Genomic DNA, 23,012 nt, shown 5'->3' with positions numbered 1-23,012 from the left:
ACCCACTCCTCCCTCTATCAGAGAACAACACAAGCCTATTGCCTTACAGCTGCCCCAGGACACCCACGTCCACCAAGGTCAGAGCAGGCAGAAGTCCTCCAGCTCCATGGCTGTCCACCCCTCTCTCAAATCCTGGCCCAGCCCCAGCCCCAGAGAGTAAAGAACCCCTCAAGCCCTCCCCGCTGAGGCGGTACGGCCCTGGCTGCCTAGACCAGGATCAGGTGGAGGCTTTGGGGAGGCCTCGTGGGGAGCTGGGGCAGGGGTGGGCGGGAGGCTACCTCTCTGCAGATCATCGTCCTTGGCCTGTTTAGAGGGCAGAGGCTCAAACTCCTCGGCGAAGGGCGAGCAGGGGCGCTTCAGAGACAACCTGTGGGGAAGGCAGGAAGAGGCCTGTGAGGAACCGGGGAGATCCCAGAGGCTGATGGGCCCAGAGGCAAAGAAGACCCTAAGAGGGTGGGCACAAAGCAGTGGGACAGAGGTAAAGCAGCAGATTCTGGAGCTGGCCTGCATGAGTTCACGTCCCAGCCCTGCCCCTCCCGAGCTGGGTGACAGCTTCTCAGGGTCCTTGTCTATAACGGGGCGCTTCCTAAAGTTGTGCAGTTGAAGGAGATAATGCACACCACTTTTAGAACACTGTGTGACCCACAGTAGGGCCTCGATAAATATGGACTACTGTTTCATCATCAACATTATTCTTCTTTGAAAGAATCAAGTTGGATGTGAGTCAGTGGAAGGAGGGAAGCTTGTGGGTTTTGGAGTAGGTCAGCTGTAGGTCTCAGCCTGCCTCTGCTAACTCATAGCTGTGTGACCTCTGGCAAGTCACTTCACTTCTCTGAGCCTCAGTTTCCTTGTCTATAAAGTGAAGCAATAACCCCTGCTTGCTTGACTCACTGGGGCTGTTGTGAGGTGATAAGTGAATTTGGTGTGAAAGTACTTCCTTTTATACGGAAGAGACTGATACCAACAATACGTGATCTTCATAAAGTGCTTTCCTGTTCACAGAGGTTCTGTTCCATGCCGCCTCTCATATCTGCCTCATCCTCATGAGCCCATTTTCCTCTGACAGATTTCTAGCTGAAGCTGAAAGTGGTGAAGCGACTGTAGCTGACAGAGGGAAGGACGCAGAGGCCCATCCTGGGCGGAAGGCAAGGGCCTGGCCCCTCCTGGGGCCTCCTGGAGTCTGCTGGGGCGGGGGGGGGAGGGGGGTAGGCGCAGGGTGGTTCCCCCTCAGTCCTCCCGCACAGCTGCCCTCCTCACGCTCCAAATCTGCACCCCCATCTCGGAGGCTTTTTCTTTCCCATTTTACAAGCAGGTGTCTCGCCAAAGATTCGCCAACTTTTCAAATAAAACAAACCCATAAAAACTCGGGCAGTTTCAGTGAGAAAGGAGAGTGAGTCTAGCTTGGGGGCTGGGGGCAGAGTCTCCCGGGTGCCTCCTCTGGGCCCAGCCTCTGGCTTGGGGGACAGCAAAGGGAAGGGCAGGCTGGGAGCCAACGAGCCGCGGCAGGAGGGAGGTGAGGCCCTTGGCTGCTTCTCTCCATACCTGTTGGAGCTGCCGTGTCCCGCTGAGAGCACTGCCTGCAAGGAAGAGGGAGACGTTTTCCATCACACACACACACACACACACACACACACACACACACGGGAAGACGAGGCGAGCCCTCAGCTGCTGGAGGCTTTCTGGGACAAACAATCTTTGTGGGGGGCTGCGCGGGGGAGGCAGTTCTAATGCCTTTCCAGCTTGTTCTCCTCAGATAAGTCCCCTCAAGTGAGCTGAGACCTTGAGTTGAAAGGAAGCACCAAGCCCAAGTTGGATGAGTCAGGACTCGGTGAACACACGAGGTGCTCAAGGGATGGCGGCAGAATCAGTGAGTCCCAGCTCCCCTGGGGGGGCTGGGACTGCAGGCCGGCCTGCAGCTGGTAACTAGGCAGCTGGAGCTGAGGGAACGCGAGCGGAAGGGAAGAGGCTGTCTGCTGAGCCGTCCTGTGCCCCTGGACAGCCATCACTGGTCCTGCGGGGTAAGACACCCAGGCCCCGAGAGGGCCGTCTCCAGGGCAACCCCCCAGGAGGCAGGACGGGGACTTTCCGCTCCGTGGGTCCCCTCTCTCGGGCTCACAGGTACAAGGACTGGTCTCCCAGGCTCACAGGTACAAGGACTGGTCTCCCACTTCTTCCTCCCACAGGAGAGCTGGCAGCCTGGCGATGGGGACTTCCATCGCTCAAGTGGGCGTCTCCCTACTTGAGGCCTCTGGTTGGGGTTGGGGGGAGAGTGGGTTAATGCAGCCTCCTGTGCTATGGGGGCCACAGAACTACTTCAGGGCAGAGAAGGGGGTGTGGCGGACATAGAGAGGCTTTAAACGTGCGCCAAGGCTGACATCAGGACTGGCTGCTCCATAAGTGATCTTATTGTCCGGAGTCAATGCACTGAATGTCTTTGTGAACTGATGGCCATTTCTGTAAACATGCCCACCTAAATGGGGAGCTCAACAGGTGGAAACGGTCGAATTGCATAATATGGAAGCAAGCTAACAGGCAGGCTCTGGGATCTTGATTCTGCCGCTGACTTGTGTGACCTTGTCGGGAAAAATGGGGATAACAGCCTCTACCTCAAAAGATGCCTGTGAGGGAGAAACGAGATGACGCAGCAAAGGGCTGGCCGGGCAAGCTGCTTGGTGAGCGGCTCCCTGCCTTGAGAGGTGGTGTGACCCGTGGTGAAGGGCACTGTCTCTGAAGCCAGGTTGCCTGGGCTCCAGTCCTGACTCTGCCACGGCCTGTGTGATTTTGGTCTCAATGCCTCAGTTTCCATCCCGTGAACCCAGGGAGAACGACTTTACCGACTTCATGAGGAGGTGATGAGGGTTAAGGAGAGGACGCGTGGGAAGCACTAAGAGCAGCGCCCAGTGTAAAGTGAGCCTCACAAGCTTTGCTGAGACGATCATCATCCACCCAGCTCCGACGCGGCTGCATTCTAACCTGGGGCTCGGACATTAGAAGCCACCCGTGTGTGCTCCAAGAGTGAACATTTCAATGGGTATGAAGCTCATTTCTTCATGAGCACTGTTCAGTAGAAAAGGTCCCTGAACTTATATGACTGTATATACATTTTTTGAGTCCCCTGGGATTCAATAAAGATATTTCCATTTTGGTGATGTCAGGACCTATCAACCTCTAACTTGGCCTGTCCTGCTAAGTGGCAGGTTGCTCCCCGCTGGTCTCTGCTAAGACGGCCCCACCCAGAGGCCCAGACCCTCTCTCAGCCCAAGACCCTCACCCCTCCAGGACGCTGAAGGCTGGAGAAGTGCACGTTGGGGATGAACAGCACTGGCGGGGTCTCCAGGTCCGCCTCAGGCCGCAGGTAGGTGGTCTCATTGCCCCTGAAGCCGGCTAGCAGGGAGCCCTTGATGCCTAGTGGGAAAAGGAAGGCATTGTGCCTGGAGGTCCCTCTGCTCATGCCTCTGCCCTCTCGTCTCCTCTCCCCTTCACGCCAACCCAGCCCAGCCCAGGCCCACTGACCACTGTTGCTGGAGTCGGGGCACTTGACCTTCCTCCGGAACTGCTTCCGCTCATCATCCCGCATCTTCCTTTCTGCTCCCTGTGGGAGACAGGGGGCCGGGGGTCACCAATGGTCTCGGGAGGGCTGGCTGCTTTTCCTCGCAACTATGGGACTTCCAGGGCTGCTTTCTTCCCAGGGTGAGATCAGGAAACGGGAAGGTACCCGGCCCAGCGTGCCCCAGCCCTGTCTGAGGTCAGCAAAGGCTTGGGAGACAGAGAAACAGAGAGACAGAGAAAGGAAACTGAGGGAGACAGAGAGGTGTGGGGAGAGAGGAACAGAGACAGACACAGGGAACCGGGAAAGGAACTCAGAGGGAGGGAAGAAGAAAGGGAAACGTGAAAAAGACGGACACAGAGCAAAAGAAACCTGGAGAGCTTTGTACAGAGACCTAGAAAGAGATGCGTAGAAAGGGGAAGGGTTGAGCAGAGGAGAATACACCCACAGGGAGCCAGACAGACAGATGACAAGCACACGAAGACACAGACGCTCAGAGAGCAAGCAGCAGAGGCAGGTGCACCCAGCGTGGCAGAGGAGGGCGCGCGGGTCGGGCTGGCCCGCCCGCCCAGGGCTCCGCGGAGGGTCTGCCCGGCCACCTTGTCACAGAAGATCTTGATCTGGCAGACAGCGCGGTGCACCAGGCGCTCGGTGCCGGAGCCACAGTCGTAGGTGTCGATCTGCAGGTTCAGGGGGACGCCCTTCACCCCCTTCTGGGAGGAGAAGTCTGTGCTGAGGCAGTTGACGCCCACAAACACCTGGGGACAGAGGCGGGAGCTCGCTAAACAGCCGGCCCAGGTCCCCAGACCTGCGGTCCCACGGCCTCCCTGAAGACCGTGGAGTCTACTGGGCACCGGGTGGGCACCCTCAACTTCACAACGCCCCCGGAAGGCAAACCTCACCACCTCTCTTTTCCAGGGAAAACCCACGCTCCGAGAGGGCCGCTGTCCGAGGGCGACGGAGGGAGCGTATAAGGGAACCGGAGCTGGAGCTCAGGGTGTCACCAGTGGACAATGCAGCTCCCGCTAGATTGCCAGGGGCAGCCCAAAGGATCAAGGGCCAGGGAGGGAGATTAAGGGTCCTTCAGGAATTTAAAATCCAGAGCCTCGTTTGTTTTTTTTTTTTTTTGCAACTCAGAGCAAGAAGGTAGAGAAGGGCCAAATCCCCTCCCCACCACCTCCCTGCCCAGGGCCACAGAGGGTGGCACATGTGCCTGTGCCCCTGAATGACCAGCACGAGCAACAGCTGAACCAGTCACCCCCGTTTTACAGCCGAGGAGACAGAGGCTCTGAGCATGCATGTGACTCGCTAATGCTTCCACAGGGAGCTGGGCAGGGTGGCAGAGGAATGAGCTTGGACGCGGGGCCACTCAGACTCTGCCCCTCAAGCCATGTGACTTTAGATAAGTTCTTGAACCTCACGAAGCCTCAGTTTCTCTATCTGCAAAATGGGGACAATTAAACCTACCTCCTGTGGCTGTGAGGGTGGCAGAATACCTAGGGGGCTTGGATATTTCATAACTGTTGCTGTGAGTGGGACAGATGGGAGTCTCAACCAGAAGCCTGTGTCCAGCTGATGGTAGCCTGGGGTCAGTCTTAGCTGGACGTCTCTTAGCAAGTTCACCTACTGACTGCCTACTGCTGGCTCCTCCATGGGACACCAGGCCAGAACCCACTCCAGGCTGGCCCCTATTCGTTGGGACTCTTCCCTTGGAAACGATCCTGACTTGAACAAGTGGGGGTGGGGTGGTGCTGGAGCTGACCCCCTTCCTTCCCTGGCTGCTGGGGGCCAGGCCCCCAGATGCATGCCAGACATACCTCCCCCTCAGCCAGCTCAGCCCTGCTGCCGCCCCCACCCAGCTCACACCTGACAAAGACCCAAGCCTGGGGGCTTAAGAGGCTGTGAGAAAATCCCCACCGAAACCCACCGCTCCCTTCCCATGAAACTCTTCCCCCACTCCCTGAACTGGAGGCCCCAGCTCCTCCCCAGTCCCGGGTGTCTGTTTGAATAATAATAATCCCTTGCCTTTGTGCCTCTCCTTGCTGTTTTCAGAGCCCATTCACCTTGGTTTTCTCCGGGTAGCCTGGACCGCCCCATGAGGGGAGGTGGGGTGGCAGGGAGGCAGGGATAAGCTCCCTGGCTTTCCCAGGCCAAAGGGACTTTGCCACGAGCCTGACCCAAACTTGGTCTGATGCGGTAGGCCTGGCCCAGGCTGGTGAAGGGACACACCCAAGGTCACCCAGCCCCTGACCCTCTGACTAGTGCCTGTTCTGCGATACCACCTGTCCAAACAGAAGACCGAGACTCAGAGGGACCCGGCAGCACCGGCGAGCGTGAGGCTGGTCTCAAGCACTACATGGCTTCATCACTGGTATGAAAAAAATACTGCCAGAGGCTCCATTTCTCAGGCCTCTCCGATGGGCTTGGCATACAAAGTGCCCGTTGCTCCATGCTACATGATCTCCTCAGATCTTCACCACAACTCTAGGAGGCAGATTGCTCTTCCCTTCCTATGGGCTCCATGAGAGAGGTAACGGACTTCAGCCTTCATCTATCAGACTCCACAGCACTCCTCCTGCAACACTCTGCACTGGCTCACATGTCAGGAGACCCAAGCAGCAGCAGCAGCTTGCCGTGTGGCTTGCACAAGACTCAGTTTTCCCATCTGGCAAATGGGTGGACTGGACTAATAACAACAGCCACCACTTCCGCACCAGGCTGTGCTCTGCCTTTCTCTTATCTCACCTGAGCCTCATGCCAACCTGTCCATTCACGCTAAGGTCACACTCCCAATTTTCAGCTGAGGCACTTGTCCAAGGTCACGGAGGTGGGATAAGGGCCCGGCCATTCTAGCTTAGAGCCTGGGCTTCTCCTTCGCTCCTGTATCCTGCCTCCTCCCTGGTGCCCTCACTGGAGCAGCTACCACCATCCTAGGGACAGTCCCTCTCCTGGGACTTGCTGGCAGCCCAGTCCCATCCCAGCCATGCCCCCAGCACTGACCTTGGCCTCCTCATGGACATTCCACACGAAGGACAGTGCGTTATACGCCACCTCCTCAATGTGCTGGACAGTGTTGAAGTTTTCTTTGCAGTCGGCTGAAACCACAGGAGACCAGAGGAGAGTCAGGAGACAAGGGATTTGGGGGCACCATGGGGAGGGGTCATTAGGGGCTGGACCCCGTTCTTGGCAGGGACTTGATTCTCTCCCCCAAGAACCATGCTTCAAACTAGGGAGGAAGTTACTCATTGTGCCCTGGGCTACGGATGGAAAAACTGAGGTCCAGCCTGGGAAGGAGATCTGCCCAAATCCCAGAGGGACTCCTTAACTTTGCCAACTAGGCCAGGGCCCACATGATTTTGGGGTGGAGCTTATTCTTTTCAGTGGGACTGTGATTTAGGAGATCTCCTAGGTAAAATGGTAATCGAAGTCACAGTGGTAGTCATAACAATAGTAAAATCAGTACTACCAGTATTGAACTTGTAACATTAAATAAATGATAGTACTACTATACACTTGACTCTTGAGAGTCCCTTGGACTGCAAGAAGATCCAACCAGTCTATCCTAAAGGAAATCAGTCCTGAATATTCATTGGAAGGACTGATGTTGACACTGAAACTCCAATACTTTGGCCACCTGATGCAAAGAGCTGACTCATTTGAAAAGACCCTGATGCTAGGAAAGATTGAAGGCAGGAGGAGAAGGGGACGACAGGATGAGATGGCTGGATAGCATCACCGACTCAACGGACATGAGTTTGAGTAAACTCCAGGAGGTGATGGACGGGGAGGCCTGGTGTGCTGCAGTCGATGGGGTCGCAAAGAGTTGGACACGACTGAGCGACTGAACTGAACTGAGCTATACACTTACCATACGGCAAGCCCTCAGTTAATCCTCACAGCAATGCTATGAATATTCAGCTTACACATGAGGAGAACAGAGCTCAGAGAAGTCTGGTCACAGCCGATAAAAGGCAGAGCAAGGTCTAGAGGTCAGTTCTCTCTGGCTCCTGAGCCCAGGCTCCTAACCACTGTGCCATCTGGCCTCTCAGAGAAGTCACTGAATCGTCCCTATTTGTGTCATGTTCTCTAGCACACATGGTTCCAAGGCAGAAATTGCACGGCAGGCAGATGGGGCGGCTGGTATTTTCCCAGGTGACAGTTGAAGAAGCCGAGGCTCAGGAAGGGGATGACACAGGTCACACGTCAGGAAGAGAGTGACAGAGCCCGGGCCTGGAGATCCGAGGATGGGCTTGCCCTCCCACCCGTCTCGGGGCCGGGACTGGCGGCACACAGAAGGAGGCCTTCCCTGGCTCCCTGCCCACCAACAAAGCACAAAGCTTCCAGCTTCCAAAGCAGAGCTGCCCTGGCACTGTGCTTCCAGCTTCCAGCTCACCCGTTGCCCGCACAGTTATCTCATGCATTTGTGTCTCAACTGGCCAAGACCCCTGATGGGGACAGGCCGGCCAGCACCCCAGGGGTCTGTTTATGTGGTACTCCTGGGGCCCCCAGAGCCTTGTTTATCCCAAAGCAACAAAGAAAAGAGGTCACTGCTTCCAGTCAACATGCAAATCCCTGCAAACCCCACAGCTTGTGACCTGGAGACAGGGGCCAGGCAGGCGGCTGGAGTCAGAAATAAGCCCTGCAGAGGTCAGAAGTGGGTGGGGAAAAGGGGGACAGCAAGAAAGGCCTGACTGGAGTGTGTGTGTGTGTGAGAGAGAGGTGTGAGACAGAGAGTCAGAGAGAGAGACACTGGGGTGGAGGGTGTGAGCGGGCTCTCACCCACGTCGATGACCCGCTGCTTGGCAGTGGGCTGCCGTGAATGCCAGTGCTTCCAGAAGCGCAGCTGCTCGACTGGGCCCTTCTCATTGTCGAAGACCACCATCACCACGCTCTGCAAGCACAGTGGTCACCGTGACCCCCTGCCTCAGGAGAGGCCTGGGCAACCTCTTTCCCCGAAGCCAGGGTCAGGCGGCCCTGCCCTTTGGCTGGGCTGCCCCACTTCCCTGGCAATGGGCAGTCCTCTAACCACACCCTCTCCCTGGAAGCCCCGGCAGGCAGGGCTGACCTGACCACCCTGCCCGCTTCCCAAGCAGTCCCAGGGTGGCCAACGTACCTTGACCTTGCTGGAGGACAAGGCAAGGCCCTTGCCGCCCGCTGGCGTCCGCAGGGTGACAGGGTAGAACTGGCCCTTGTTGAGGTAGGCCATGGGCGACTCGCCTGATTTGATGTGGATGGCTTTGGGGGAGCCCAGGGTATACTCAAAGTCACTGCGGGGAGGCAGGAGAGGACAGTGAGGCTGGGCTCCCAGGCTGGAGTATCCCAGAGGGCAGTGGGGCAGGAAGCCTGAGGCTCTGCTATGGATTCACCATGCGACCTCACTAAATCACTCTACTTCCCAGGGCCTCCATTTCCGCGTTTTCAGGGTTTCTATTTAATGGCTTTGTGGAGGCACAATCCTCCTGAATAATGAATAATGGAAACGAGAGAGCCCTGAGGGGTGACCAAGTTCCAGGGAGACCAGGAAACAGTGGAACCTAGATTTTCTAACATGGTGCTGAGTTCTGAGCTGCTTGTCACAACCTGGGAAAGGGATGTAGAAATCACTCTTTCTTTTACATGTCTTCACGTCTCTCTTTTCATTCGGTGATGATGCTTGCTCTGTGGACAGTGTGAAGCTCTGTCTGCAGTCCCCTGCCCACTGCCCAGTGGTCAAGGGTCCAGAGAGGCTAACTTACCTCTTGGGATTGGGATAGTCCTCTGGACCCGGGGGTTCTGGGGATGTTTTCAGGATATCTGGGAAGAGCAGAGACTGTAGAGAAACACAATCCAGGGTAAATAAATGTTCACATTCATTTCCATTGGGACCTCAACCCAGGGCCACTACATACAACTGTGAAGGTTGTACAGTGCACAACCTGGACAAAAGTCCATGGCGACCCTGCCTCAGCTCAAGAACTCTTTCTCCCAGTGATTCCAAAGCTCTGACCATCTGTCTTCTCCACTTCTGTACATGTGTGTACCCAGGGATGCTGGAGGGGTGTGGGGGTGGGCCCTCACCTCCTGTGGGTCATCTTTGAAGGTGCTGTCAGGCTGCCAGCGCTGCGTGGGAGGCACCCCGTGAATGCTCTCAAACAAGGAGGTGAGGGAGCCATTATCATATACATCGCTGGTGGGCAGCAGGTAGCTGTCCACGGAGCCGGTTTCCAGCTTGCTGGGGCCTGTGGGGAGGAGAGCTGCCTTGCCTGGCGTGGGTGCAGCCCCCTCCACGCTCATTAGGTTATTCTTCTTGAGCACATCTGGGTATTCTGGGGTTCCAGACACATTCTCTGTCAGGAATTTCATGAGGTGCGTGGGACTTTCAAGAGGGGTGAGGTCCATCTCATATTCCATGCCATGGTAGTACCTGAGGAGAGAGGGGGGATAAGTGGGTACACCTCTTTTCTTGGAGCCTAGAGGGGGTCCTTGGCTGGACTGCAGGGTGACCATCACACAGACATATTTGACCTTCTTTAATCCAAGGTAACGTTAGGTCTTCCCAACGGGCCTGAAATGAGACACTGCAGCGGGCCCAGTGTGTCACAGAGGGAAGCAGGGAGGAACCAGGTACCAGATCGAGGTTCAGGGCGCAAATGCCTGCTTTGTCCATTACAGTACTTGGTAATTTAAAAACTGAAAGTTTATTCATTCCTCATCCAGGGTCAGATGTCCCCACACTAAAATTATTGTACTGAGTCATTCCTGGTGAGGGCAAGAGTGGGTATTTGTGAGTACAGATAGTGTACATTGAGAAAAAGGTCTGGAAGGATATATCCCAAACTATTAAGGGAAATAAGAAAGTAGTAGAATTGCAAGAAACTTTCATTTTTTTACTTTGTATTTTTAAGCAAAAATAACAGTGTCTTTAATGCATTTCATTGTACAGAATCCAGAGAATTTTTGCATACAGTCCTCACTTTGTCAAAAGAGCCAGATAAACGATTTTCACACCTGAGCCCCAGAGAGTCACAGAATCAGAGACACCGAGTGAACACACAGACCTTATCATAAGATGATTCTGTGATCAACGGGTGCCCTCCTGTGACTGTGCCGGTCTTCCATTTCCACCACCATACTTCTGATTCTCAAGGGCCAGCCTCAATATGGGTATTTATTTTATTACTACATCAAATTTGCTTTTAAAAAGTAAACTAAATTTAAAAATAGTTTCAACAGTAGATAGTTTACTTGTTATAACTACACAAATATTGTTTGCTGGCTGGTCAAATATTTTACTATGGTAAGTTTTCTTAGAACAACCTCTGTCGCTACTGGAGTTATGATATTAACTTGAGCTTCCTCATTTTAGAATTTTCTACTTATTTATTCATAATTTCCCTAAAATTGTCATACACCTATAAACAATTTTCTTCAAATGAACAAATACATTATATAGTCTACCAATTCATTCCTCCCTCCTCCCCTTCCTTCCTTTTTTACTTTATATGTTTCTATAGAATTTGAACACTTTATAAAAAGCAGGTATTTTACAATCAGAAAAGCTAACAACATTTAAAAAAATTAGTTTTGAGGAAAATGTACAAAAACCCACTGTTTGTAGCAGTGGAGGGCCCTAAGCCAGCCGCAAGTGCTTCAGTGCCTGCCTTAGCAGTTTGGGCTTTCCAGAAGGAAGAGAGAAGGAAACCCAGAAGGTTTCTCAGCAGAAGCCCTGCCTACTGGTGGTAAGGAAAAGTAGAGAAGGGGGGGCAGTATTCTTCCAGTGCCCATCTGGCCATGAGTATGGCCTGGGCCGCTCTCTATAAGAAAAGGAACATCCATGCCCTGAGGCACTAGTGCCAGGCAGAGGCCTAAGAAAGCCAAGGGAAAGAAATATGGGAACATAGGTGTCCCCTCCCCTTGAGGCTGCAGGGAGGGTTTTGAAGCTAGAACAGCAAAGCTTCCAGCAGGGCTTTTCCACTACTGTGGCTTTGAAGTTTGTTTTTAGTAAACTTTAGCCACGTGGCCTGCAGGCACTTGTGTGTGTGTGCACTCAAGCAGGGTCTCACCCTGACTCTGTGGGCCCCAGTCTCTTCCGATCATAGGTCCCTTCCTCCATAAAAAATAGTTTAAAAATCCTCAGTATAAATACAAATACAATCCAGGCTGGATTATATCGTTTTCTTCTGATTTTAAGAATAGATAAAATACTTTTGTGGGCCCCGAAGGGTACCTTAGTGGACTTCCTGGTGGCTCAGACGGTAAAGAATCCACCTGCAATGTGGGAGACCTGGGCTCGACCTCTGGGTTGGGAAGATCCCCTGGAGGAGGCCATGGCAGCCCACTCCAGTATTTCTTGCCTGGAGAATCCCCATGGACAAGAGTGTTGTAGAGCTGGACACAACTGAGGGACTAAGCACAAGGGTACTGTGGACCCTAGTACTGGCACTGTGCCTCCTGTGCCCAGTGGATAAGGGGCCCGAGGTGAGGCGGGGAGGGGGTAGGGAAGGGCAGAGGGGCAGGGATGGTGGTGAGGGTGAGCCTCACCTCTTGCCTTGGTCATTCCGGCCCCCAGTGCTGGAGGACAGTAGCCGCTTCTCCTTGGGGCCCTGAGAAGAAAGGAAGAAAGGATTTATGTGTGGCTCCTGGGTAAGACCCGACTGTCAGGAGCCTCAACTCCCTCCAGGGAACTTGGTCACGCGGGGAGCTACCTTAGTCATTGGGAGGAAACCTGCCAGTCCTTTGAGTTAGCAGACCATTTAGTCTGAGCCCCAAGTTACAGAGTGAGAAGAAGTGCCCTGAAATTAGCACTTAGGAATCATGGAATTTGGAGTCAGGCAGGCCCAGCTTAAGTTCTAACTACTTTACCACTTAAAAGTGCTGTGTGACTCTGGATAAACAATTGTGCTTTTCTGAGATTCAGCTTCTTCATATGTCTGGGGGATGACAGTCCCTCCCTTAAGTGTGTTGTGAAGATTTATTAGTAAAGATAATGCTCACTGTTTTTAATGGAGTGCTTCCTACGCACTGGGCCCTGAGCTAAGTGGCTTCTCTGCGTGCTCCAGTTTAATCTCTACAAGCTCTCTGTGATGTCTACCAATGTTATCCCCATTACACGCATGAGGAAAACTGGAGTCCAGAGAAGCTCTATCATCTTAGTGATTAGGAGCACAGACTCTGAATCCAGATTTCTTGGGTACAGTTCTTAGATCTGCTACATATTGGCTGTGTGACCTTGGGCAAGGCCCTCAACCTTTCTGTCATCATCTTTACGGCAGGAATAATAATAGTAATACCAACCCTTGGGATTGTTGCGAGTGCTTAGACTAGCACCTGGCACATGCAGAGCATTAAGTAAATGTTACCTCTCATGAGTGTAATTATAATATTTTGTATCTTAGAGAATTTGGGTCATTTCTCCCTAAAGCTAACAAAGCCAGAACAAGGTCTCTGACCAAGTCTAGTGATGTCAGCGCCCGGGTTTTTAATCACACTGATGGGAGAACATGAGGAAAGGTACCTGGCACAGTGTCCAGCATTCAGTAAGAAATGGTAAGTGGTCACCTTTAGGACTATACTGCCCAAAGTCACACGGCCAGCTTGTGGTAGAACAGGTCTCCAGCTCCCAACTTGGAGCTCTGTCCACACCGTCAGACCGTGCTCTTAGTATCTGCAGTGCTCCTCTGACCTAATGTGCTCTGGGAAGGGGGAGGGGGACAGGTGTATCTCCCTGGGATGCTGTACTAAAGAATCCACTGCAAGTGTCACCTTCAGAGCCCGGCCCCACCATTCTGGCCCTGGGAATGGACTCTTGCTCAGGGGAGATAATGCTAGATTTTATTTTATGGCCCAGTCTCAAGCGATATATCCCAGGCTGGAGTTATTTCAAGCTCAGACCTAGAATTCTGGCTCCTACCAGGTCCCCAGGCTGAGACAGTCAACTCAAATTTCTTTTCCATCATCAGTCTGCTGGGAGAAGGGAAGGGAGGGTACCATACCACTCCTAGATGAGAACTAAAGGCCAGAGAGATAATTTGGGGTTTCTTTTGTATCTGAGACCACTTCCCCCAACTTGGTCTCTGAATTTGCAGAGTTTGCCTTCCTTTGTGTAGAATAAACTACTTCTTGGGCCAGTGAATTTGAAGGTTTATTTACAAGGTGGCTTTGAATCTTCAAATTTCAGATTCAGTTATCACCACAATCAGCTATTCATGTCCCCAGCCTCCAATCTGGGAAAGTCTCTAGGAGCAATAACCCAGCACGGGGATAGCAAGAAAGTTTGCTGTCATGGCAATTCAGACAGATGGGTGGGGGTGCCTGGAGTTACTAGGCTGAAGGTAAGGTTTTGTGGTCTTCAGTGCGAATGCAGGTGGTAATCCATTAGCAGTGTCTGGCAAAGGCACTGGAAGAGGGTGACGTCATGGGTGTTATGTACTTGCGGTTACTAATAGGTTTAAGCACACTTCTCATATGTGAGAGGCCTAATTTCTGTTCTTAGGAACTGACAGTCTCAAAGTCAAGGCCCCAGAAACAATTAGAGAACAATAAGAGATGGTATGTCAGGAAGTGGTCTAGTGCATATAATGGCACAAGGGTTTGAACGACAGTGAGACACTCAGGAGAGGGAGAGGTGATACGAGGGGGGCTTCTGAGAGAAGCTGGGCCTTGGGAAGGGCCCTGAAGGAAACGAATGGACTCAAGAGCAGAAGGCATGTTTTAGGAGGTGGGGCTGCAAATAGGCAGGTGGGGAATGACAGGGCAACTGGGATGACCTAAGGGACAGAAAGAAGATGGTGGGTTAGAGGTAATCGCTGTGGTGTGTGTGGCCAAGGAACTGATCCATTCAATCAGTACATATCGAGCACTGTGTGGCAGGCAGTGTGGGGTACTGGGGGCTCAGTCATGACCATGACATGGTTCCTGCCCTCCAGGATCTCAGCGTTATAGGTGAGATGGAGGAATAAATGCACAAACAGCAAGTTTCTGAAGACAGCGTCAAGGAAAATGATGGTACTTGCTGAGGGTGCCCAGAGGAGGCACAGCATGGGAAAGCCCAGAACACCTTCCCCACCTTCAGGGAATGAATGAGGTAACTTAAAGCTGAGAGTAGGGTTTCGCCAGGGGAGAGGGGAGTGTGCCAGGCAGAGGAACCAGCATGTCCAAAGGCCCAGAGGTGTGAAAGAACATGGTGAGGGGTCAGGGGTGGTCAGAGTGGGCTGGAGAGCCATGAAGCCTGAAAGCAAAGATGCATGTTCAGTTGGGGGGGGACGTGCCCAGAGGTGGCGGACATACGGACATATGATTACTACCTACCATGTAGTAATCATAGAGGAAGCTCAGGGCCGCAACGCTGTCGTCGTCCCCGTTGACTCTCATCATGGCCTTCGTGGCCGCCGTCAGGGGGTTTTCAAGGTAGGTCTTCCAGGCCTCATCCTCGTTAGTGTAGGGGAACTTCTGGAAGTTAACTGGGTCGTTCTTTAGCAGCCGAACAGATCTGAAACTGAAAAGTAGGTAAGGAAAGTCAAATTTAGGCTGTCCCAGCAGAAGGCATGCGTATGCTTCCCAGGTGGCTCAGTGGTAAATGATCCACCTGCCAATTCAAGAGACGTGGGATTGACCCCTGAGTGAGGAAGATCCCCTGAAGAAGAAAATGGCAACCCACTCCAGTATTCTTGCCTGGGGAATCCCATGGATGGAGGAATCTGGCGGGCTACAGTCAATGGGGTTGCAGAGTCGGACATGACTGAACATGCATATGCAGCAGAAGGTCCATGAATGGTCAGCCTCAGACCAACATTCAGAAATTCAGAGAGCTACCAGCCTTGAAAACTTGAAATGCTTATTGTGTCATCATTGGACAGATGCGGCAGTAAAAAGTACCTAAACTCTGGAGCCAAATGCCCTGGGTCACCACCAAATGTTGCCATGGAGAAGCTGTAGGTTTGGGGCCTCAGTTCCCTCAACTACAATAGAAAGACTACAATCCCAACCTTGCAAGGCTTGAGAGAAAATTTAAAAAAATGCTTCCATGAAAAGTACTTATTCAAGAGGAATCAGTGTAGCAAGGATGGGAAATAACAATGACAAGGTGCAAAGAATAAGATTTCCAGATAACTCAGCATGGGTTCTAATCACATTCTCCTCAAGACTGTGAAAGACACAGAAGGCTGGAGATCATTTCAACTTAGAGAGAGAATGTGGCAAGTGACAGAGAAAGCTAGCATAAGGAAGCCCATAGGCAGACAGGGTCTTGGTAAATGGCATTTCAGACCAACAATTATTGTACAGTGCCCAAGCAGCTGCTCGGATGCCAGGAACTGGAGTGGAATGCTGCAGGGCACACCTAGGCAGACAGAACCTGGGCAGTTCACTGACAACGCAGACAAATACAAGCCACATGGACTCAGAGGCAAATGATCAAGACAGACTCTTTGGAGGACATTCAACATGGGTAATTATATCACTTATGTAATATGTGGGGGGAGGGTCCCAGGAATATAGAATATATATATTCTATATATTTATTCACATACATATATATTCACATATATATTATATATACATTCACATAATACAGAATAATGGTAATGATGACAAAAATAATGTATAATCTTTACTGAACACTGACCACATTTCAGGCACTGAGATAAGCACGTTTTAAGGATTATCTCATTTAATTCTCACAACAACCCTGTGAGGCAGTTTCTATTATTGTTCCTATTCTATATATGAGGAAACTGAAGCTCAGAGAAATTAAGGGAGTTGCCCAAGGTCCCAGTTAGTGGGTTAGTGAGTGGCCCAGAGGGGATTCAAGCTCAAGCAGGATGGTGCTGTAACACAGAATAGTGTTCTCAAACTTTCGCTGCATCAGAATGGCACAGAAGGCTTGTTAAAACACAGATTTCCAGGCCCCACCCCTAGGTTCCCTGGTAATGCTGATGCTGGTAGTCTGGGGACCACACGTTGTGAATCATTCGTGTAGAACATGCTCTTAATCATGAGCAAGGGCACAGATGTGAGGAAGTTCTGGTTATGTTCATTTTAGAGCAAAGAATGTGGGGGGATAGCGGTAGGTGAGAAACAGCAGACAGCCAGGATGGGAAAAGAGAGTCCCAGACATGAAGCGGGCACAGACTGGTCTGCTGGTGCCCTGATGCCCCCTGCTAGGTGAGTCTCACAGATTCTCCCCTGTTAAGGGACACAGGAGTAATGTCAGCTACCGTTCACTGTGCTATTATTGTATGTTTTCCACTAATCAGCTCTGCTCCTTATAAGAACACTAGAAGCAAGGATCATTTGCTTTATTTTACAGATGGAGAAACCTGAGACTTGGAGGAAATGCCCCTCAGGTCACCCAACTAGCCCATGACACAACCAGGATTGTCGAGTACCCAAGCCACACACTTTCCACTAAGCCACACGGCTTTCCCGCAGTGCAAGAGGGCAATCCTTGCCACAACAGGAAAATGCTCAGTTATGGAACTGCAGGCACTGTGGCAGACTGGTGGGTGGGCGAGGGCCTTCACAAACCGAATCACACCGCAGGGAGTGCCCTCACACTGCCCCGCAGCTCAAGCCTGCATTCTCAGACACAGAGCGGGAACAGCAGCCGGGCCCACACGCAGACAGGCCGGGGTGGGGAGGGCTCTCTCCCAGGGGCTTCTTCCAGGGCAGTGTCTCCCATCCCCCTGAGCCCCGGGGTGTGGGGTATTAGGTTCTGAAAGGGAGGGAGAGGGAGCTGTCACACAGGAAAGAGAAATGACAGAAACCTTCCTGCTCCAGGGGCATGGAGAGGGAGGCACACCCCAAGTTTCTGCTGCGATAAATCATGGGCCTTAAGATGGAGGGGTGAGAAAAGGCCCCTCCCAGCTGCCTCCTGGGCCTGGGGTGAGAGCAACTTACGGAGCAAGACCAGGTGGCTGCCCCCAAATCCCTCCCAGCCTCAGCCTAAATGGAACTCCCAAACCAAGGGGGCACAGAAGGAACAGGGAAAGGCCTGATGGACCCCACTCTCTGGGTCAACTGGGAACCCCAGCACTTAGCACTGTTCCTTGTTTACAAAATGAGTCAAATAAAAGCACCTGCCATATAGGACAATGAGGACTGAGTGACCCCGTCACAGGAAGAATGCTCACAACTGGAACATAACAAGTGCTTAATACAAAAAGAATGATGCTTTCATGCCACAGAAAGGGTATACGTTACAGAAAGCTCATTCCAGAATGTCAAAAATCTTGAGTCTATGGAATCTTAGGCTGTAGGTTTGGTCTTCAGGTGTTGAAATAATTTCTCATTTATAATTTCTAATAAAGGAGCAATGTGCAAAAAAATAATCGTGCTCTCAGCCCAGCTTGGAGCTAGACATTGAGTGCTTGCAAAGTGGTACAAGACGTCGTCACCCTGTAAGAGGTTGGCAGATGTGGAAGTGAAGAAGTGAAAGTCGCTCAGCTGTGTCTGACTCTTTGCAACCCCGTGGACTGCAGCTGCCAGGCTCCTCTGTCCATGGGATTCTCCAGGCCAAAATACTGAAGTGGGCAGCCATCCTAGGACCAATTTGCTGACTCTGGTGGAATGACCGTTATCAGCTTTAATGAGCTATCAGTTATCTTACCCTATTCAAAAGTTAAATTTTAGAAGACAAAGATAAAGTGGCATCAGAAATGAAAAGACAATGTTTGCTGTCCATCCAGGAGGATTTTCTGGCCTGTGAGGGTCTCTAATCCATCCTGTGGAGACCCCAAAGTCTGATTCCTTGATACACAGCAGCTACCCGACCTCAAGCATTTACCAGCATTTACACCACTCCCATAGCTATTTTTCTGCATTGTCTTATCTACTCTGCACAACAGGTTTTGGGGAAGTTGAGACTCAGGTGATGTTACCTCCAAGTCACTCAGCTAGTAAGTGGCAGAGGCACAACTAGCACCTGGACTTGTTGGGCTCCAAGATGCAGCTCTTAACCCCACGCTAGTCTCCTTTCAAATGCCTTTCTTATTCTGGCCGTTTCCCTCCTCCGGAATACAGTGAACCAATCCTCCACTGCCAGGCAGAAAAGGGTTTCCCACCCACACAAGGCAAGGGGGCCTAAGGGAAGAAGTGAGATGACTGGAAGTTTCTAGCCAGGCACTGGGGGCAGTGTCGGGGGCGGGCTCCAGAGTTCTGGTTCCCAAGCCTGTTCATGCTACCAATCAATGTCATGTTCCAAGTCAAAGTATTTGGCTTCTAAAAAGACTTGGCTATGGATAAGGTTAATTAGCATTGATTCATGTGCCAAATACTGAAACCTAAAAATGTTTGGCTCCCTATTCTCCTAAAGATTAGAACTGAGGGCTGAGGGCCTGGTGGGGAACAGATATGAAAGGGTTCCAGGAAGGTGTGAGCCCTACTAGTGGGAGACAGAGCCAGAACAAAGAGGGGAGACCAGCCACCTTCCCCGAGGACCTCTGCAAACTCTCTGTTGGTGTCCCTGTCCAAAGCAGAGCTCCTCAACAAGCAGAAGGTGAAAAGGGGATGGCGGAGGAGGCTGTAGGGAGAGGACATGACTCTGGGCAGCCTTCCTGCCATCAGATCTTCACCAGGGTGCAGCACAGAAGGATCCGTAGTACCGTGGGAGGAAGTATTATAACATCAGGGGCATAGCCTGACAGACCCAAGTAACTGTGTGTCCTTGGGTAAGGCACTGAGCCTCTCTGGGCTTATTTTCTCATCTGTTAAATGGGTCTGTTGAGTGTCTTCTGTGCGCTAACCAGGGGCTCTTCTAGGCACTGGGGAATCAGCCAAAAGCATGGCAGATAAGGCTCTGCTCCCACGGAACTTGCAATCTAATTGGGGGAAGACAGACCATAAACAAGTAGGTAAATGAGTTAATTTTGGTTAGTGATAAGTGCTGTGAAGAAAATTAGAACACAGTTATGTGATGGAGTCACCAGGGCTGGCTACTTTAGAGTGGGGATAATCTCTGTGTTGTTAGGAAAATTAAGTGTATTAACATGAGAAATGTGCTAAGCCTAGAGCCTGCCAGAGAATAATCGCTTAGTAAATAACAGCCATCATCACCATCATCATCATGACCATCATTTTCTTAGAACCCCCAAATGAGAGTAAAGGGGACACACTGCCTGAGGTTCTTAAATTAACATCCTCTCCCAGCATCCTGTCTGTGAACAGGTTCCATGTCAAAAACAAAAGAGACAGTGTAATAACCCCTTGCCTTGACTTTCACATTCATTATCTCATGGAGCCTCCCAACATACATGATGTGTTATTATCTCTACTTTATAGACCAGAAAACAGACAACAGAGACTTTAGGTGACCTGTTCCAGGGGGACTGGCCCAGTGAGTTACAAATCCAGCCTCCTGGAATCTAATTCCATGACTAGTTGCTTTTCCACCAACCACTAGTTTCTAAGAAGAGATGCAAAAGAGAGGGAAAAAACAATAAAGCTGGGTGGCATCCATCCACCTAACCATCTATGCCTCATTTTAATAAATATTTGTCAATATTTATTGTACTACGTGCCAGACTTTGTCCTGGGCGGGCGAGACAATAAGATCTCTATTGTCACAGAGGTTGCAGTTTAGTGGCAGGCAAGACAAACATGACCACAAAAACAAATGGACAGCTACTATCAGGTGAAGAAAGCTATGAAGGGAAAGAAGCCAGAGGACTTCTGACCTGCTTCAACTTTGGGGAATAACTAGATGCTGGTTGAAAAGAGGAGTGGAGGGGAAGAAGAAATGTGGAGATGGGTGTGAGAGGATTTTTGACCTTCCAGATCAAAGGCAGGATCAAAGGCATAAGCCTGGGACAGCTCCCAGAGATTGTCCGCCTACTGTGTGCCAGGTGTGAGCCAGGGCTTTTGCATATGTCGCCTTGTTTCAAGGAAGGCCAGTCCACTGAGGAGGAAACTCAAGTGTGAGATTTGACAATCCCTCATATTTGCATAGTGTGTTATATTTTTCAATATGCTTCTCATACATTTGTCATCATCTCTGATCCTGCAATGCTCCCATAAGGTAGGGAGGGAGAGTATGACTATCCCCATTTGAACAGGAAAAATGAGCCACAGAGAAGGCCACCGGCTTGCCTAAGTCTACTTAGCTGGTATCTCATGGCGCCAGGCCTAGAACAGAGGGCTCTGTCTTCTAGCATCAAGAACCTTGACAAGGCTGTCTCCTCAGACACCTAGAGGGGTTAAGTGCCTACAGTGGTGAAGTATAGTTTCATCCCAAGTCCTTTCAGATTCTGAATACCCACAGCTTTCTGGCCAAGCCAACTTAAGAATCCTAATGGGACTAAGCAAATGTAAAGCTACTAGTTGAGGGATATTTTTTGGTGTTCCAGTTAGTGTGCAAAGAGACTTTAGAAATCTAGCCTCTCTTTTTTAGTTTCTGTTGTTGTTGTCTGCTTTGGCCACACCACCCAGCTTGTGGGATCTTAGTTCCCCGACCAAGGATGGAACCTAGGTGCTGAGCAGCGAAAGCACAGACTCTTAACCACTGGACTGCCAAGGAAGTCCCTAGAAATCTAATCTTTGGCAGCAACTGTGACTTGCCTAAGGACACACAGCACAGAGTAGGGCTGGGATTCAAGTCTCTTAGCTTCCTGTCCAGTACTCAGCTCAGTCACTACCTTATCTCAAAGGCATTTCTATGATTCAGAGATGGAAAAGTAAGGCCTCTGACTTAATTTTACAGAAGGGGGAAGAAAACTCACCACCAAGGGGGCAGCCTCAAGCCCCACTAAAGGAGGTCCCTGAAACAGGACTGATCCAGGCATCTGGGCCCCACTTCCCTCCAGCCTGAGGAGGAAGTGTTCCAGGGGCTGCCTGAGCTGGGTGTTGACACCCAGATACACCCAATGACTTGTCAAACCCTGTTGTAAGCCACACAGCTCATCAGCAGTGATCAATCACACTCACTAATTACCCATGGGGAGGCCCTGCCACAACTGCTCACGGAGGAATCATTTTTCAGTCATCCCCATGGAAGGTGTTCCCTGGGCATGACAGACCGCTCCAGGGTTGTTGTGCTTGCAAGTGGCCCATCTGGTTTCTGGATGCACAGGTTGTGAAATGTGCCCTGTCACCTGCTGGGGGCTCACTTGGGGGCCTCAATGGGGAAATGGCAGCGCTTAGGGAACGGCTCTACAATGACCCCAGTTTGAATGAGGAGGTTAGCAAGAATTGGGAACTTCTGAGGGCAGGGACAACATGGTATTTACCTTTGTAGTTATAGAGTGAGTGGGCCTCAGAGCTAGGCAGAGCTGGTCCCAGTTTCAGCTCGGCTATGACTATGTGACTTTACACTTGACCTCTCCACGCCTCAACTTTCTTACCAGTAAAAAATGGGAGAAGATGAGAGCAATAACATCAGTTACTGTGACAGCTATTATTCATTGAGGGCTTATCAAGGGCCAGATGCTGGCCCAACAATTTCAAGTCATTTATTGGTTTACTCTTCACACCTTTGTGAGCTATTACTGTTGGAAAATGCAAAGCGATAATGAAGGCAAAGTAATCAGCATAGTGCCAGCACATAATAACATGAATTATTCTTACTAATACTCACCCTGTGGGGTAGCCCCCAGAAAACTGCACAACAACTCACAGCCTCACTTTCTCCTTCTACTATTGACAGAAGGAGACCAGAGATTCTCAGATAAAGGGCTGAAAGCATCACCAGCTTCATCATCTGGATCCAGGTAGGCAAGTTAACTGAGAGCCATCAGGCTCCAGCCAACACTTTTAGCTGCATGTAAATTAATTATGTGCCATTTTCTAATTATACCAGAAACTCACTTTCTCCCCTTTGAAAATGGGGATGGGAATTTTTTTTTTTTCATGCTATATTCTCCTCTTGGTTTCCTGTCCAATTTTCCTAATTCTTTTCTGTTATTCAGTTGAGATGTGAACGAAGTGCACTCCATCTAGAGACCCAAGGCGCCACATCCCTTCATTCATTCATTCACTGTGTTGAACAGGCCTGGTACTGGGACACAAAGGTAAATACCATGCTGCTCCAGCCCTCAACAGTTCCCCATTCTTGCAAACCTCCTAGGAAGACCCAGTGAAATAACATCAAATATTGGTGAGAGCCTTTCCCTTCAAGACTTTCACTAGATCAGTTGCTCTGACCTTTTTAAAGAAGCAAAAGGAATGGGGTTGGAGGTGTGGGGTGGGGGGGTGGGTAGCCAGCCAGGATTATTTGTTCCATTTTATTAATGGAACAAAGTTTCCCTTGTAGCTCAATTGGTAAAGAATCTGCCTGCAATGCAGGAGACCCAGGTTTGATTCCTGGGTAGGGACGATCCCCTGGAGAAGAAAATGGCAACCCATGCCAGTATTCTTGCCTGGAGAATCCATGGACAGAGGAGCCTGGCAGGCTATAGTCCACGGGGTACCAAGAATTGGACACAATTTAGCAACTAAACCACCACCACCACAAATGCAAAAACTTGAGTTTCTGACAAGGGAAGGAAAGCAACTAAGT

General features: G+C 51.0%; 1 protein-coding gene across 1 annotated transcript in view; it reads right to left on the bottom strand.

Moving 5' to 3' along the window:
• The window catches only part of GRHL3 (grainyhead like transcription factor 3), a 35,901-nt gene that overhangs the window by 8,140 nt on the left and 4,749 nt on the right, over positions 1 to 23,012 (bottom strand). Inside the window, exons 2-13 of the mRNA XM_043445839.1 lie at positions 14,834 to 15,020; positions 12,068 to 12,129; positions 9,605 to 9,950; positions 9,283 to 9,356; positions 8,661 to 8,814; positions 8,327 to 8,438; positions 6,548 to 6,642; positions 4,147 to 4,305; positions 3,514 to 3,592; positions 3,272 to 3,405; positions 1,543 to 1,577; positions 279 to 367 (exon numbers count right to left, since the gene is read on the bottom strand). Coding sequence (XP_043301774.1) covers positions 279 to 367; positions 1,543 to 1,577; positions 3,272 to 3,405; positions 3,514 to 3,592; positions 4,147 to 4,305; positions 6,548 to 6,642; positions 8,327 to 8,438; positions 8,661 to 8,814; positions 9,283 to 9,356; positions 9,605 to 9,950; positions 12,068 to 12,129; positions 14,834 to 15,020 — 1,526 coding nt within the window. The remainder of the gene's footprint in view (positions 1 to 278; positions 368 to 1,542; positions 1,578 to 3,271; positions 3,406 to 3,513; positions 3,593 to 4,146; positions 4,306 to 6,547; positions 6,643 to 8,326; positions 8,439 to 8,660; positions 8,815 to 9,282; positions 9,357 to 9,604; positions 9,951 to 12,067; positions 12,130 to 14,833; positions 15,021 to 23,012) is intronic.

This window comes from Cervus canadensis, chromosome 24 (genome assembly GCF_019320065.1).
Source record: "Cervus canadensis isolate Bull #8, Minnesota chromosome 24, ASM1932006v1, whole genome shotgun sequence".
Lineage (NCBI taxonomy): Eukaryota > Metazoa > Chordata > Mammalia > Artiodactyla > Cervidae > Cervus > Cervus canadensis.
The sequence above is the reverse complement of the archived record's forward strand: the minus strand, read 5'-3'. Positions and strand labels throughout refer to the sequence as shown.